Here is a 16,931-nt window from a genome sequence, read left to right as displayed (position 1 = left end):
ACAATGAGTCTGAAATAACAATACACCACCATTATATGCGTGGCAAATTAAAAAAAAGTCGTGACAAATACTAACATGCAAAATCATCACACGTTAACACAAATAAGTAATGAACGTGTGCACAATATCTCCCACCCGGCGGCGGTGACCGCATGCATAACGTACTTGTTGACTTTGATTTTGACGGGCTCGGTGAGGCCGCCTCCCTCCAGGAGGAACCGTCCGCGGGTCAGCCGGGTGGGCAGGGGGTTGTTGAACTCGGCTATCACTCGCAGCTCGGCGCCCACTGACGGGTGCCCGTCCAGCTGAGAAAGGAAGGTCAGGTGTCACATAAAAACAAACACACAAACAAATATATCACTGATACGTTAAGATCCCAACATAATGTACCCGCAGAAAGCAGGTAGCTTTGCCACAGTGAATGTCGCGTTATATGGTCACCCATTCTTCCAGTTCTTTGCCCACCTCTAAGCGAGAGTCCCCAACCCTTTGCCCACCTCTATCCGGATGTCGGGTTTGCGGACCCTGAAGTCGTCGCTGGCGAAGTACTCGTAGTCGGTGTCGAGGACGCTGACGATGGCCGCGATGCGGAAGGCGCTCTGGTCCACCAGCTGGTCGTAGTACTCGTCGTACGAGACCGGCATCGAGATCTCCTCCTCTGCCAGAGGCGGGGAGAGAAGTCAGACAGACATCGAGGTATCCTCCTCTGTTAGGGCGGGGAGAGGGGTGGGGGTCAGACAGAGAGACGGGTCCGGAGCGGGGAGAGACGATGACGTGATACACGGAGTAGAAGTAACTAGTACTGGAGAACAGACTCTCATCTTATCGCCATGTTGAGCGGATAATTATGACAAGAAGCTACAAAAATTGGCCGGCATGTATTGTGGAAAAAAGGCGATAATTTGGTTAGAACCTCAACCATTTAACAATGTACAACCAAATGTGGCGTAAAATATCGGTATGCACCACCGGCGCCGCTCACCGTTTCCGGGCTCCACCTGGAATCGGTAGTTGTTCTTTTTGACGAACTGGCCGGCCCGGCCGGTGTAGAGCTGTGTATCGACTCGGAGGTGAGCCGACACCGTGTACGGCCGGTCCTCGCTACGGTTCTCCACCCGCAGGGTCACACTGGGGGCGGGGGGGGGGGGGAGCGTCACTGTCAGACAGACGCCCACGTCTGGGCAGCGGTACGGAGCGATGGAGACACTCCGCCCGGGATCGGCTGTCTATCGCAGCACCCCGAGGGCAGACGAGTTCGGGTCACTTCCCGGGACACAGGTCGGCCCCATCGGATTAATTGCAGCTGATAAGGTCACACGAGAAATACGATAACGGAATAAAGCACAGAACTGGCTCATTAGACGTTGTAAGGACACATTAAACGGGGTCGTCCTCTTTATAATTAACTGGATGGCAGATAATTTTTCTATTAAGCTATGCACCGGCAAGCGACACAGCCCCGATGCCCACCGTCCCGCCGCCCTCCCCACCGCTCGGACCCGCGCGCCTCGGTCACTCACTGGAACGTCTGTCCGATGACGATGTCGTCGTTGAGGGCGAAGTCGCAGTGGATGTCCTCGAGCTCCTCGTTGAGGTAGAACCTGCTGAAGACGTGTCCCGTCTCGCGGAGCGCGTTCAGCATCGTCCGGCGCTCAACGTCTGTCTCTGTAGGGGGCGGGGGAGAACGGTCAATGGACAGGATTTGATTAATAGCGGTATTGTAGACGGTGTACGGCGAGTAACAGATTCTTTTAATTATCCCTCAAACATAATCGCCATGCAAAAAAAGAGCATATTTGGATAATAATTGAAAGGCTGAGCTTTCAATGGTCAATAAGAGATACTTGAGCGTGCTGTATCAGCAGTATTAATGATTACCTTCATCGTGTTTGTATTTGCTCGTCAGATCCTCGTGAGTCCATTCGCCCAGAGCTTTGGTGACCACCGCCTTGCCGACGCTGGGAACGAAGGCAGTGGTCACACCACGCGTCACGTCTTACCTTCTAGTTTATCCAAAAACATTAATTGGTAACCGAATCCCAAGAGGGCACAGGGTCAAATTCACAGGGGCATCTACCGCAAGACATGCGATAATTAGCAGCCAATCGGTCAACAGCAAAGACTCGAGAGATGGATCGACTCACTAACTAGTCGCCCTACATATTGAACAATCAACAAACTAGCGACCATCCAGTCAGCGAAGCCCCTCCACGTCTCCACACATCTCCCTGGGCATGCCGGCGGTCTGATTGATTACCCAATCGCCGTCCGTGCCCCAGAGCCGGCGGCGGCGAGCTCCACTCACTCTGCGCGCTCGGTGAGAAGCAGTTTGAGCGGCTGCCGCGGACCCGAGTACTTCCAGAACACCCGGTCCGCGTTCACCTCGGCGAACACAAAGCCCACGTCGAAGGCGCGCTTCACCTCGCCGTTCCGGACCGCCTGCAGCGCGCACGGGCCGCAGGCGTACCGGCCTGCGGCGGAACGGGGCGCACGGTGGGGCGGAGTGCCGACACGCGGGTCATAACAAGAATTGAGGGAGGGGGAGGCAGGGATAAGGAACAATATCGGTTTGATTTCTTAACAACAAAGCAAAGCAACAGCAACGCAGGACTACGCCGATAGCATTATAGATAGCATAAGCCGATAGCATAGACTCGGGCGATAGCATTAAGAGCCGAGAGGTACTGTGACTAAAGCAAAAATGCTTTTGCACCCATTGGCTATAATTATTTTGTACGTGTCTTGATAAATGAAATAAATTCATTTTATCTTTCTATTCTATCTACGCCCAATGCCGACTGAAGTATGTGCTCACTGCTCACGCTATTGAATAGGTATGAGAGCACCGGGGGTCCCAGCAACATCAATTCCAATTCATCGCAACATCAAATAAATCTAGGCATTGATTTCGATGAATCGATCATCCATACGAGTATATCGAATTCATCGGCAGATCGATGTCGGCCTGTGACGGTGACCCGCGATGGGCTCTCCGACTAACAATATCACACAGAACCGCCTGAAATGGAGCTGGGTTTCACGGCGGGTCACTGACCTTCGCTGACCTCCTGCGGCGTGGCGTCGAACGCCTGCCAGCCGCCGTAGCTGGACCGACTGGCGGTGCTCTCCAGATCCGGCCGCAGCATCCACGCCTCGTTCCACACGTGGAAATTCCTGCCCGTCAACGGCAAAGGTGAAAGGTGACTGGGTTAATTAATCATCACAGTCTAATTACCGAGGCTAGGGGAATTACACGCGGGAGGTAAATGAACAACGAACTAGTTAGTAAACGTTTAGAGAATAGCATTGGTATAAACCTTGATCTTTCACGCGTGAGATACGTATACATCTTGAACATCCTACTTAAATGAGTTCGACCAAACATATTTCTCGCCGTCTAAAGCGAAAGCGAAAATGTGGGCGAATATCCAAGTGCAATCCGCCTTTGGTAAGGAATTGCTATGTCTGCGCTGTTGCTCAATGGCGTCCTCGGTATTGCGTCTGTCCAGGAGACGTGGGGTGGCGAAAGAGGCTGGGTGGGCGCGGTACTGTCAGACTCGGTACCCTCTGCCCCCGTGGGGGCGGCCCACCAGTTGTAAGTCGGCCCGTCCCTGGGAGTACACCGAGCTCACGGCCGTCCCCCCTGTGAGCTATCCACCGTCCCTGCGATCTCACCAAGTGGAGTCCCTGTTGAGCCGCTCGATGGGCTCGCCCTCGCTGTCGTAGAACACGTCGATAGTGAGGCTGCCGTGGGTGTCGTGAGCCGACGAGTAGTTGGTCACCGGCCGGCACGGGATGCCCAGCGCCCGGCACACTGCCGCCAAAGAGAATGGGTCACACACACACACACTGTAAAAGGCCTCCGGCACTTCCGCGATTATTTACACCATCTTCTTAAATAAAACAAGACTATTTAAGAAAAACATGCAACGCCTGACTAGCCTGCCGTTGCAATGAGAAATCCCTTGTTTACCAGCCAATGCAACCAGTTACCCGAGCAGTCTCAGTGCTGTTTTTCCGCAGTGTTTAGCTCATAAGTTATCGCGGCAGGCCAGGACACGTCACTGTCTGAGGGAACCTGACAGCGCCGCCCGGCATTTCGCTGCCGAGTCCGGGGAATATTGGACACCCGGCCAGCCAGGAACAAAGGGCTGCCCAGAGGACGGCCGTTCCGACGCACGGTGGCAGCTCAGTGGCGACCACTTAGCATTAGACTAAGGAGCAACTGTGCAACGCACTAGGAGACGCTTACGACGTAAACAGGCCGAAACAAACAGACAGATTACGCTGCAATTGGAGAAGCGTAGTTGGATAACTCTTTAATTATTCCTAAAAAAAGAAGTAAGGTTTTTAAGTTCTTTGTTAGGCGCAGAGCTGTCAATGAAATAATGAAACAAATCTCTGCGTTCTTCTTTAAAGGGTTTTGAGCCGAGATCATTTGCATTTTAAAACGATCCTCAAAAGTACGAGAAGGTAACGCAAATACAGTCAAGTATGAACCAGCTCGTACCAACGTCAGGCCGCGGCCACTCCTGTCGTCGGACTCAATACTGTGCCGCGCTCACTCTCCCCAGAGCCATTCTCTCACATGTAGTGCTCTCTTTCTCAGAGTGAGAGTACTCTCTTTCTCACCGGTGGTGGAGACCCCGGCGAACACCCAGCACTGTCCGAACTTGACGGGCCGTCCGGTGCGGTGGTACTGCTGCAGAATCTGCACGGAGCCCTGCCACCGGGTGGGCGCCGTGCCGCCGGCGTACTCGCCGCTCCAGTTGCCCACCAGCACGCCGTCCTCGTCACAGTGGTTCACCTGAGGGAGAGGCACGCCGGGACACGTCACAGAGAGGGAAACCGGGACACGTCACAGAGGGACACCGTCCTCGTCACAGAGAAGGACACCGGGACACGTCACAGAGAAGGACACCGGTATACGTCACAGAGAGGGACACCGGGACACGTCACAGAGGGACACCGGGACAGACCCGTCACAGAGGGAAACCGGTACACGTCACAGAGGGGCACCGGTACACGTCACAGAGGGACATCGGGACACGTCACAGAGAGGGGCACCGGGACAGACACGTCACAGAGAGGGACACCGGGACAGACACGTCACAGAGGGACACCGGTACACGTCACAGAGAGGGACACCGGGACACGTCACAGAGAGGGGCACTGGGACACGTCACAGAGAGGGACACCGGGACACGTCACAGAGAGGGACACCGGGACACGTCACAGAGAGGGACACCGGGACACGTCACAGAGGGACACCGGGACACGTCACAGAGAGGGACACCAGGACACGTCACAGAGAGGGGCACTGGGACACGTCACAGAGAGGGACACCGGGACACGTCACAGAGAGGGACACCGGGACACGTCACAGAGAGGGACACCGGGACAGACACGTCACAGAGGGACACCGGTACACGTCACAGAGAGGGACACCGGGACACGTCACAGAGGGGGGCACCGGGACACGTCACAGAGAGGGGCACTGGGACACGTCACAGAGAGGGACACCGGTACACGTCACAGAGAGGGACACCGGGACACGTCACAGAGAGGGACACCGGGACACGTCACAGAGAGGGGCACTGGGACACGTCACAGAGAGGGACACCGGGACACGTCACAGAGAGGGACACTGGGACACGTCACAGAGAGGGGCACTGGGACACGTCACAGAGAGGGACACCGGGACACGTCACAGAGAAGGACACCGGGACACGTCACAGAGAGGGACACCGGGACACGTCACAGAGGGACACCGGTACAGACACGTCACAGAGAGGGACACCGGGACAGGCACGTCACAGCACGCTGTCCTCGTCGCAGTGGTTCACCTGTGTAGGAGGTACCGGGACACTCACAGGACGTCGTCCATATCACAGCGGTGCACCTGTCACATCGAGGTACAATACATCATCAAAGGTCACATACTGTCTACAAATACCAACTAAGGCTGAAACTGGAAGGTTATTTTAATGAGCGAACCGTTGAACATAAGCGGCTCAGAATAGGCTGGCACTGAGTTGAGAGCTCCATCAGACCTACACCTACGCGCCACTTGCTCTACCAAGACAGCTGAGTTACAGCGCCGCCCAGAGTCGTGCTCGTAACTGCCGGGGGCTCACGGCAGAGCTAACCAGAGATATAGGGCAGAGTTAAACAGGGGCCGGGGCAGCTGCCGCTGATCTTTGTTGACCAGCCGCCCGCTGACCCAGGGGACCAGGGGTAGAGCTACCAGTGACGACTGCTGACCCCGCCCACCCCGAGGCCGGGCAGGTGCTGGTGACAGATTCTGCTGAACAGCCGCCCGCCTACCCCTCCCCACCCCTTCATGTAGTGTTTATTGTCCGTGCATGTATCGCTGGGAGCCGGACATGGGCACATTCCAATAGACGACAGACGGTCCCCAGATGGATCAACACTGCAGCGTCAGCAGTGAACCGCCACAGAACATGGCCCCTGTTTGGGTATGGTCTCTGTACACAGATGTACAGAAGGGACGGTCCCCAGAAGGATAAACACTGCACAGCGACACCGGTGGCTCCAAACATGGCCCGTGTTTGGGTACACAGATGTCCAGAGGAGGACGGTCCCCAGAAGGATAAACACCGCAGCGCCGGCAGTAGCACCGAACATGGCCCCTGTTTGGGTACAGAGATGTGCAGAGAGGGCAGCATTGAGTATTGTGGTGACACCAGCTCACTGACCGGGTAAATAGGCAGCAGCGTGAAGGAGGGGAGATGCAACGTCTCCCAGTTGGCGACACATTAACTGTTTATACTTTTTGTGTTTGAACTGTGTGTTAATCACTGGAGACCAGTGATTCGCAAACAGCAAATGTGGGAATACATCCAAAAGGAGAAGACAATCCACCATCTAAAACCATGTACCGTGCCGGCGTTCGTGCAGTCTGTCACTACCGTCTGCCATCCAGTCTGTCAGCCTGTCATAGTCGGTTATCTGTCACTAACAGTTGGAGATGTTTATATCTTGCTGTGGACAGCCGTGACAGCTCGGATGGACCATTGCTTGGTGTCACTGCAATGCTCAATCAACGCATCCTGCAATTCGAACTGTTTGTCAGCGACTTCCTGCACGGCGATTCAATAATTGATACAGGAGCTCTACTGCCTCGGGCGATGATTCGATCCCTAGCCGTGCTACCTTGTCAGTTCGAGACTGACGACGCAATCTACAGTTTTCATGTACAGTTTTCACATCACGCCTTATCGTCCCTCACAGGCAGTCCACCACCAAAGGGCAGGGAGCAGTTTTCCAAATTTTAGCCCCCCCCCCCACCCAGGGCCTCACCATTGCTGAGACGGCTCGCACCACCAGCACGGGTCGGGTGGGGGTGACGTCTCACCATGGCTGAGACGGCTCGCACCACGAGCACGGGGTCGGCGCGGTCGGCCAGTCGGTTGCAGATGGCGCGCCCGACTACGGCCAGGCTGCAGTCGAGCACGTCCGCCTCGTACTGGCCGTAGCTCCAGGGACAGGGCCGCGGCCGGCTGTGGCTGCCGCGGTACAGCAGGCCCGCGTCCGACTCGACGTACTCGCGGCGCTCGGCCGGCTCCGGCAGGTACACGGCGTCCTCTGCAGGTACAGAGGACGAGGTACAGGACGGGGTACTGAGGAACACAGTACTACACAGGTACACAGCGCCCTCTGGGTACAGGACGGGGTACTGAGGTACACAGTACACAGGTACACGGCGTCCTCTGTACACAGGGCGGGGTACAGGACGGGGTACTGAGGTACACAGTACACAGGTACACGGCGACCTCTGGGTACAGGACGGGGCACTGAGGTACACAGGTACACGGCGTCCTCTGTACACAGGACGGGGTACTGAGGTACACAGGTACACGGCGTCCTCTGGGACACAGGACGGGGCACTGAGGTACACAGTACACAGGTACACGGCGTCCTCTGTACACAGGGCGGGGTACAGGACGGGGCACTGAGGTACACAGTACACAGGTACACAGCAACCTCTGGGTACACAGGACGGAGCACTGAAGTATACAGTACACAGGAACACGGCGTCTTCTGAGTACAGAATGGGGTACAGTGCATGGTACTGAGACACGCAGTACAGTGCAATTTCTGGTGCCAAGTCCGATAAGTATACACTGACACGCTGAGTATGCATTGTGTAAATATTCGCTGGACCATGACACTCGAGCGTTCCAATGAAGGTCCAGGGTCAGCCGTATTTACTCCGTAACCATTGCACAGAATGCACAAGCCTTGCCGGCGTTAAAGTAAATATACGGCACAGCGAAAATACTGCAACATGTTTCGTAAGGCTCAAAGACTTTGTATGTTAGGTCCCCCATACCGGATGTATGTGGTTGAAACATTTACGGAGACACATGCCACGATCAAGGCTGTCCAAATAACTTCTCAATACGAGTTTCTCCATCGCTCTCCGCCATTTGGAGGTCCAAGAGACTACCTACCTCTCAAGGATAGCTCTGTTTAGTCTCTCCGTCCCATTCGGAGGTCTATATAACCATACAGTGACGTCTCAGCGTCCCTCAGCCAATCGCCGCGCGGCTCCGCTGTGAACACTGCTCGCCGGCCTCACCTGAACACCACGGGTTGAACAGCATGTAGACGAGTGTGGGGTGGCTGTAGTTCAGCGAGTGGTCGCCCGTCCTCGTGTCCACCTCCAGACCAGAGGTCAAAAAAAGCTGTTCTGTGTCACCGGAGAATTTCCAGCACCCAAAGTGTGTCTCCCGAACTTTTGTCATTCCAGATTCAAAAATATGGGTGTGACTTATTCTCTCTTTCAGTCAGACGTCCGAAATAGGTAGAATCAGATTCAGATCAGAACACAGCTGGTCTATTGTCCGTCAATTTATATAACAGAGGAAAGGCTCGTACTCCAGGTCATCGAACTCATCAGCCGCGCCAACGAACTTGACATCAATCACATTTCACCCTTCAGCATCCATCACAACACAATATATCATCACACAACTTATCATTGCCTTCACATTCAGAAACCGAAGGCTTCCAAATTCGAACATCAGATCAGGCTGCCTTCCCATGCACCCACCTTTGTACAATATTCTGCTGTCAATCATGCGAGCTTCATTTACAAAAAAGCATGTAGGTACTCGAAAAACAAACACTACCATACAACAATAGCAAAAAATACCTGCATAGTTTATCCTCACGCTTTATCCAGAATGCGGTTCTGCTGTGGTGTGCGGAAACTGAGCGTCAACTCGTCAGTGGACAACAGAACGACGAAGAGATCTAAAGTAGAGATGTGAATCGGATACCAACTTTTTGGTGTACCGATACCAAACCGATACCAATTTGGTATTTGGCAGTTCAATTATAATATTCTGGTATTTTGTCAGCAGTACCAGTAAAAGTTTTTTTGGGGTGACAAACGAGCGAGCGAGCGTGTGAGCCTTGCACGTGCGGAATTGAGAGGCCAACGGACTACATCCAACTGACTTATGCACGGCACCCTCCCAACCGGTCTCATACGGCCGGCCGCTCCCACTCAGGAATTTCTATGTAACATGCGTAAGACTTAGCTCGCTGCGCTCGCTCTTAATGAATCCTCGCGTACAAGAGGCTGTGAAGTTAGTAAAAAAGGTATTTCTTTCGATTTCCCAAGTCGGTTCGGTTTTTGGTATTTGTTTTGGTATCGGTATGCCGATTTTCTGTAAATGACATCACAGCATGCAAACGCTGCGATGGAACTGGTTGTTCGATGGAAAGTCTCAGATCCAGCGAGTGCTGATGTACTGGTACAGGTCGTAGTGCGCTACTCTAACGAAAAACTGATGCTCGCGGACACTTCTTCTTGTGCTTCAACACCACAGAACTTTCCCCGTCGATCTTCGACTGTGTGTGTCTCCGCACGAAGTTAAAGTTTTCTCGCGGTGAGCGCACTACGGCCTGTATCAGTGCATCAGCACTCGCTAGATCTGGGCCGTTCCATCGAACCACCAGTTCCATCGCAGCGTTTGCATGCTTCAGGTTCCTGTGCTCCCCGAATACGTCCGCGACGACAGAGCCCATGCTCTCAACCACGCTTTCGCACGGCGAAATCAGCCACAGGCGGGTGACCAGGTTGATATACGGCTTGATGTCCTGTTCCGCACGCTGCCAGAGAATTTTGAACAGTTCCTGGTTGCCTAGATTTGGTTTGTTCATTCGTTCTGCGCGGATAACCTTGTATGAGGCCAGCATGGCATCCCGCATCCTTTCTGTAGAGCCTGTCTCAGGTATCAGGCCATCTGACCTAAGTCGATCGACGCTCTTCAGCATGTCATCGACGACCCCTGAGGTGGGTGATGACGAGAGCTGGTCCAGATCTGCCACCATCCGCACATGGGGCATGGCCTTGATCAGGCGCAGGTTGCTGGAGCCCTTCCGCTCACCGGCCTTGTTGACGCCCTCCTCCCGCCTGGCTGAGTGTCGGGCGAGCGCCTCAGTGAAGGTGATCACTTGCTCCACCTAGGAACATCAAAATTCCTTTTAAAAATTCGCAGATAACTTTCAATGCTTTAAATATTTTGTTGTTACATGTTACAAAGTAAAGTGCAATCTTGACGTGTTGTTGTTTGGTACAACGCAGGCACCCCGCAGGGAAATGAGCGCGCACGTAAGAGAACAAGTAAATCAGTTTATATAATACGCTCAAACAACTCGTACCATTACAATGAGCGCACGCATGCCCACGATTCGTTTTAAGCGAATTACTTCATAGTTGTTTATACATGAGAATTGAGAAACCATGAGTCATGACCCTAACCAATTACATCAAATATAACTGTTACTCATTTATGTGCCTTTGACAGATGGTTAAGCTGGTATTGTTTCCATGGGTAAAAATTGCTATGTGGTATGGCCGACTAGGGATACTTTTCTATTACCATTACCAAAATAGAAAGTCTAACTGGAGAAAAAAAAACGCTCACTGCAATACAAAACTTGGGAAAAGAGGTAAAATGTGTAAGAACACAAACGTAAAGTCAAAGACGATGTTAAAAACGTAGGGGTAATAAAACTCATCAAAACCAATGAATGAAACGACCAATGGCTGAGCCATGATGTGTGGGTAGCCAAAAACGAAGACCACGAGCCTATCGGCCTCGTAGTTGGCCAGGATATCTCTAAAAAGACGACGGTCGGTCGGGTCTCGCGGCACATATTACAACACATTCGTCGACAACTATCACTCGCTTCGCTTCTCACTCGCTGGCCTGGTCCCTAGTGCACTTTTAATCTAACAGCAAGCTGAGACACAGGCTAGCCAGACCAAGCATTTGGATGGATCCGGCCTCAAAACGCACCTAGAGGACACCAGGTGGCACTTACCTCTCTTGCGTGTAGCTTTGGGCGGTGTCTGGCGAAGTTCGGCCACAGTTCTGGCAGCTCCTCTTCGTCCGCCTCCTGCAGCATCTCGCTGATAGCCTGGGTACTCAAGGCACCTGACCTCTTGGGACGAACGGCCGCCTTCAGGGCACCTGCCATTGCCGTCAGCTTTCCCACCATGTCAGCGAAATCGCCCTGCCGCTCCCACGGCAGCTTCTGTAGGCTCTGCAGGTCCCGGCTGCCCGCCGCTAGCACCTGGTACACGTCCAGAAGCGCGGCCACCTGACCCCGGAAGCACACATCGTCTGCAAAGTCATGAAAAAACACTTGTCAATGTTACAATAAAAATGTACTTTCTTAGCCAGTTTTCTTCAAAAGTGACAAGATCACATCTTGTCAAATTTCATATTATAGCCTCCCCCCCCCCTCCTCGACACAATACGATAAACGTTCGACGAAAGTAAAAACGAAAGTTTAATGCATGGTAAAACAGAAGTACAAAAAAGTTGTGGAAGCCAAGTCGTTAGCTCACCTCTCAGTAGACGAAGGTCGTTCCTCAGTACTTCGATGGCATCTGGCCTTGCCGTCGACGTCCTGTACTCCGCTTCCAGACAGTGTAGATACGCGGGCATGTTGTACAGGAACGTCTTCAGGACGGCAGCGGCGTGGGGAGCGAACCGCGTCGTTGACCACAGGCGGGGGCACTTCTTCTTCAGCCCCAGCTTCTTCTGGGCGTTTCGGAGCAGCTCGCGGCCTTTTCCTGTCGTGTGCCTCTTAGTTACTCTTGTGATTGAGTTTACGACGGCCCACACCCAGAGGCACTTATCTTCATCTTTGGCAGAGTCCTCAGCCAGAGCAAGTAGGTGTGCTCCATCCCACAGCATGGGCACACAGGGCGACATCGACCTCTCGCGAACGTCCTCCTGCGTCTTCGCCAGCTGCTCCAAGAATTTGCTGGGCACTGACAGCCCGTGATACTGCCCGTCTGTGCATATGGCAGCGATCTGCTTGGGGCTTTTGATGCCGACGGCCGCCAGCGTTTTGATCCAGCCGTTGGCCAGTGATGTCCCATCGTGTTTCTTAACGACAGGTGCACCGACAACGAAGCTCTGAATGAGATGTCCGCTTGGAGCCTCGGGTACAACGGCCATGACAGCCGTTATATCTATGGTCCGGTGCTTCACTGTAACCTTGTCGGCCATGACGGCGACACATGCTGTTCTGGAGATGTGGCGGGTCAGCAGCTCGAGCACCTCCAGAAAGAACTCTCTGCGGAAGCGATTCATCTGCATGAAGCTGTGACCTATGTTCCCCATGTTCAGGCCGTTGATGTCCTGCAACGTAATCATCTTCTCAAACTGCAACTGCGGCATCGAGTGTTTGATTACGTGGTATGCAGTTCTGATGACCCTGTAGGACACAGACCCTTGCAACCTGGCTGCTTTCGCCTCCTTCTCACTGTCCCTTGTCTTCGCTTCGAGGCACCTTTTGTGTGTCTTGCTTATCAGGTGTTCTCTCACACTCTCCTTCAGCCGACTAAAGGCCGTTGGCATGACAGCTGGCTTAGGAAAGGATGTCCCAGTACTGAATTCGTACTTGATTAGGCCCGCTTTTCCTCCCTTACTCATGGTGTTGGAGGCATCGAAATCTGGTCGACAGACTGCACAGTAGACCAGATTATCGTCAGGAAGACAGATGATGTGGTTCTGCGCCGCTTTCTTCACGTCCGATATGTCGCGAGCGTGATGGAGTAGAGCGAAGTCATAAGCGCCTGTTGACGAGGCTTCGGCCGGAGGTGGTGCCTTCTCCCCGGCGTTCTTGACCAGATGGAACAAACGTTGCTGATCCTTCTCCAGGTTCGCGACTCGTGGCTCCAGTTGACACCCGTGCGGCTGAGCAGGAGCTATGACAGTCTCTGAAAACAGAAAGAGAAAGCACTTAATATAAACCAGTAAAATGTAATTTGGGGCGATAAACGAGCGACCAAGAGGGTGAGCTTTGCTTGTGCGGAATTGCAAAGGGGTACTTCCAACTGACTTGTGCACGGCACCCTACTAAGCGGTCTAAAGCAGTGTACCAAATTTGGGCGCAATCGGCCCAGCCGTTCTCGGGGTCTCGGAGCGGCACAATGCACTTACGCACGTGGAAAATTGGGCCTAAATTACTTTTGAACGGCACCCTACTAACTTGACCCCAACCGTGTACCAAATTTGACACCATTCGGTTTAGCCGTTCTCGAGAGCTGGAATCGATCCCCTGCACGTGCGCACGAGCAGTAGTCGCCCCAACTGTGGCACATGGAAATGTATTGCCTAGTGGGTGCCTACCTACATGCCAAGTTTCAGCGCAATCGTCCGAGTAGTTACCGAGATATTGCAATTGTTACAAACCTGACAACTCTTCGTTTTGCACATGGCGGTCACCCACATGTATCGAAAATAACCCTATACTTGGTAGCAGGAATAAAGCTACCCTACAACAATTACCGCTAGTACAAGTGGTTGCTGAGATGCATAAAAGCTTTGCAAAAGCGTGACCACGGCCGGCCAGCCGCTCATACTCAGAAATTTCTGCTATTCTACTACACCTCGCTCGCTCGTAATTATATACAGGCAAGAACAGTCATTGCCAAGATCCAAAGCATAAAACGGCGGCTCGCAGCGCCGCAAAATTGTCAGTACCTGACCGTTAATCAAGTACACACTTTGTGGTAAATTTTCGACCCATGCAAACTGTACACCAAAGAGTTCCCCACCGCCCCTCTCTTTAGATTATAGATCTAGTAATATCTTTGAAGATTGCTCATTCAAACACATACCCACCAAATTTTGTCTTTATAGCTCTTTTGGGAGCCCAGAATACAGAAGGGGCAGATTCTCCCCCCCCCCCCCTCCATGGCATGTAATTGTTAGACCCCTTCCAAAGCGTGTATTAAGCAATAAGCAAGCATGTGCTTTGACCACTAACCTGTTGAAGAGCTCACTGCAGCTCCTCTTGGTGCTGACTCCACATGGGGTTGGAGCTCTTGCACAGGCCCTGCATCCACCACTCTGGGGTTATCCCCTTGCTGGTCTGGCACAGCACCTGTAAAGAAAGTCATAGTGGGTGTGAGCTAAAATGCACATGAGGTGTTGACACACAATTTTTCATGCTCTGAGTGCAATCATACTATTTTGGCTGCAGATTTTGGTCATTTTGGTGATTTTATACAAAATATAGCAAAGCCATATGTCAAAGACTTGGCCAAGATTGGTGTGGAGTCTCTCTGAAAACAAATTCAGTTTAGACAACAATCCACACCACCATATTGGTCATTTCCCTGAGGCCATGAAAGTATGTGGAAGGACATAATTTCCATGGTGTCTCCACTCTCCAGCTCTCACGCATATTATACAATTTAAATGCATAACACTGCAAAATATAAAATAAACTGATTGAGATTCCACTCATTAGAGAAAAATTGTGTTTTTATGAGTTCACTGAAATATTCAATCATCTATTGCAAATATGCACAATATTCACCCAGAAAATCCTTTGGTCCATTTAGAGATCTCTTCAGAGCAGAGATTCAGTAATACCATTGAAGATTGCTTATTCAAATCCAACATGATAGTATCATTTCCCATAATCATGTACCTACAAAAATCAAGCTGATTGATCTTTCTTCACCTTAAGATGCAATAAGCACAGGTCACTTTCTGGAATCTAAGAACAGAAGCTTTCCTCCAAAACATTGATTCTATGTAAAGAATTTATGGTACCTAGGTAAGCAGAATGCCTGTCCAGAGATCCAACAAGAATTGATCATGCTCTTTGACCACTAACCTGTTGCAGAGCTCACTGCAGCTCCTCTTGGTGCTGACTCCACATGGGGTTGGAGCTCTTGCACAGGCCCTGCATCCACCACTCTGGGGTTATCCCCTTGCTGGTCTGGCACAGGACCTGTAAAGAAAGTCATAGTGGGTGTGAGCTAAAATGCCCAAAGACCTTTTGACACACAGTTGTTCATGTTCTACATGGCTCCATGGCAATCTCCAGGTACTGCCCCAGATAGATAAATCAAAATATTGGACTGTCTATGCACTACATGTGCCCCTTCAACACAAGCCAGACCCAATATTAGCTGCGAACCCATAGTCCTCAAATCTAAAGCACATAAACCTAGGTATGGTAAAAATCCCAATGCCCAGCTTGATGTAATGGCAGGCATTTGGACTCATACCCTAACCTAGCCTTGTAGGTGTTTTTAGATAATTGTTGATAGCATAACAAACATTGATAAGTCCAGTATTTCAGTATGTTTGGACATAGGTGTATGAACAGGGGGTCCGGGGGGCATGGCCCCCACTTTTCAGCCATTTTTAAAGCAAAATCTTTATTTTTTATTTAAATACAAAACTTAGAGCAGGAAAATGGAAATGGTTCAGCAAGGTGAGATGAGCACAAAACTGCAAAGCATTTCTTCATAGGGGTATTCGGGCTCCCAAACAGTGACATTGAAGTTTTGCCTCCACCCCCCCCCCCAAACACACACACTTTTCATGAGGTTCCTACACCCATGTGTTAGGAAGAAGACTTCTATCCCAGTTGGACAGGTTAAAAGTGAAATTCGCAATTTAGACATTTATTTCCATATCAAGGATCCAAGCTCAAATTTTGCTCATACCAATACATAAAATTTCTTTTGTGCTTTTTGGGCCTGTCTTGGACTGATTGTGACTACATGTAGATTCTCACTGATACATTTAGCAAGGTGAAGCACTGGGATAGCATGGTCGGATTCTTACCTTCTGTGACTCGCCAGTCCCATCTTCCTCCAACACCAAAGGCATCATTTCTTATCTTGTAAGGCTCCACAGCCCATGGATGCTCAGTTTGACAGTGTCGCTTGTGGTTCCTTCGCTCACCACTGAAGGAACAGATGCCTCCATTCTTTGGCACTTCACCACATCTCACTTTCTGCCTTGAGACCCAGTTCAAGTTCTTCTTTGCTTTCTTCTTCGACCCAGTCACAGTGTCTGAGTCTTCACAAAGCGTACGCTTCATGGGGCCTGTTCCAGCGCCTCCAGAAACCTCCAGAAAGCTCCAGAAAGCTCTAGAATCCTCCAGAGAGCGTTCCAGCGCCTCCAGAAAGCTCCAGAAAGCTCTCGCCAAAGCTCCAGAAACCTCCAGTAGCCTCCAGAGAGTTGGGAGGTCCAAATTTCTCTGGAGGCTCTGGTCTACAATTATGGCGCACATGTGACAATCACGAATGTAAACAAAGGACTTTTGACTGATTATTTTACAACTTGAATGTAAAGAAAATTACATTGCTATAATTTTGTTAATGTTTCTAAATAAAATTGAAAACAAATTTTGCATTTCTAGAGAGAACAATTGTCATTCTTTTAATATCTGTGATGCCAATCTCCAGAAATCTCCAGATTGCGTTCCAGCGCCTCCAGTGAAACCTCTGGTAGAGCCTCCAGTCAAGAATTTCTACTGGAGGCGCTGGAACAGGCCCATGGCCGCGATAACGACTCACAATGACATACGCATGATAAACACGGGGTAAGACAAGGGATCAAAGG

General features: G+C 51.5%; 2 protein-coding genes across 4 annotated transcripts in view; both read right to left on the bottom strand.

Moving 5' to 3' along the window:
* LOC122363746 (annulin-like) overlaps window positions 1–16,931 on the bottom strand; it is a 29,313-nt gene that overhangs the window by 2,054 nt on the left and 10,328 nt on the right. The window contains exons 7-20 of the mRNA XM_043333352.1: window positions 11,894–12,771; window positions 11,483–11,666; window positions 9,988–10,450; window positions 8,606–8,687; window positions 7,379–7,608; window positions 4,633–4,807; window positions 3,676–3,814; window positions 3,056–3,174; window positions 2,306–2,471; window positions 1,879–1,958; window positions 1,521–1,665; window positions 983–1,128; window positions 498–658; window positions 166–305 (exon numbers count right to left, since the gene is read on the bottom strand). Coding sequence (XP_043189287.1) covers window positions 166–305; window positions 498–658; window positions 983–1,128; window positions 1,521–1,665; window positions 1,879–1,958; window positions 2,306–2,471; window positions 3,056–3,174; window positions 3,676–3,814; window positions 4,633–4,807; window positions 7,379–7,608; window positions 8,606–8,687; window positions 9,988–10,450; window positions 11,483–11,666; window positions 11,894–12,771 — 3,108 coding nt within the window. The remainder of the gene's footprint in view (window positions 1–165; window positions 306–497; window positions 659–982; window positions 1,129–1,520; window positions 1,666–1,878; window positions 1,959–2,305; window positions 2,472–3,055; window positions 3,175–3,675; window positions 3,815–4,632; window positions 4,808–7,378; window positions 7,609–8,605; window positions 8,688–9,987; window positions 10,451–11,482; window positions 11,667–11,893; window positions 12,772–16,931) is intronic.
* LOC122363735 lies at window positions 8,842–16,470 on the bottom strand. Of its 3 annotated transcripts, XM_043333334.1 has the most exons (7): window positions 16,149–16,470; window positions 15,187–15,303; window positions 14,329–14,445; window positions 11,894–13,276; window positions 11,365–11,666; window positions 10,286–10,500; window positions 8,842–9,223 (listed from the first exon to the last, which is right to left on the bottom strand). In XM_043333334.1, exons 1-7 carry the CDS (start codon window positions 16,405–16,407, stop codon window positions 9,115–9,117), a joined length of 2,502 nt encoding a protein of 833 aa, XP_043189269.1. In that variant the 5' UTR covers window positions 16,408–16,470; the 3' UTR covers window positions 8,842–9,114. The 3 variants fall into 3 exon arrangements, with proteins under 3 accessions (XP_043189269.1, XP_043189267.1, XP_043189268.1); XM_043333332.1 differs by having other exon boundaries at window positions 8,842–10,500; XM_043333333.1 differs by lacking the exon at window positions 14,329–14,445 and having other exon boundaries at window positions 8,842–10,500.

Source organism: Amphibalanus amphitrite, unplaced genomic scaffold, assembly GCF_019059575.1.
Source record: "Amphibalanus amphitrite isolate SeventyFive unplaced genomic scaffold, NRLGWU_Aamphi_draft 000637F_arrow, whole genome shotgun sequence".
Taxonomy (NCBI): domain Eukaryota; kingdom Metazoa; phylum Arthropoda; class Thecostraca; order Balanomorpha; family Balanidae; genus Amphibalanus; species Amphibalanus amphitrite.
This window is presented reverse-complemented; position numbering and strand designations above follow the sequence as displayed.

What these genes read in the sequence shown, in the direction of transcription:
- LOC122363735 (XM_043333332.1), bottom strand. Translation starts at nt 16,407, where the DNA reads ATGAAGCGTACGCTTTGTGAAGACTCAGACACTGTGACTGGGTCGAAG. An exon ending in TGCAGTGAGCTCTGCAACAG is followed by an intron (nt 14,446 to 15,186) that starts GTTAGTGGTCAA and finishes CTTTCTTTACAG; the next exon opens with GTGCTGTGCCAGACCAGCAA. An exon ending in CGACCTTCGTCTACTGAGAG is followed by an intron (nt 11,667 to 11,893) that starts GTGAGCTAACGA and finishes ATGACTTTGCAG; the next exon opens with ACGATGTGTGCTTCCGGGGT.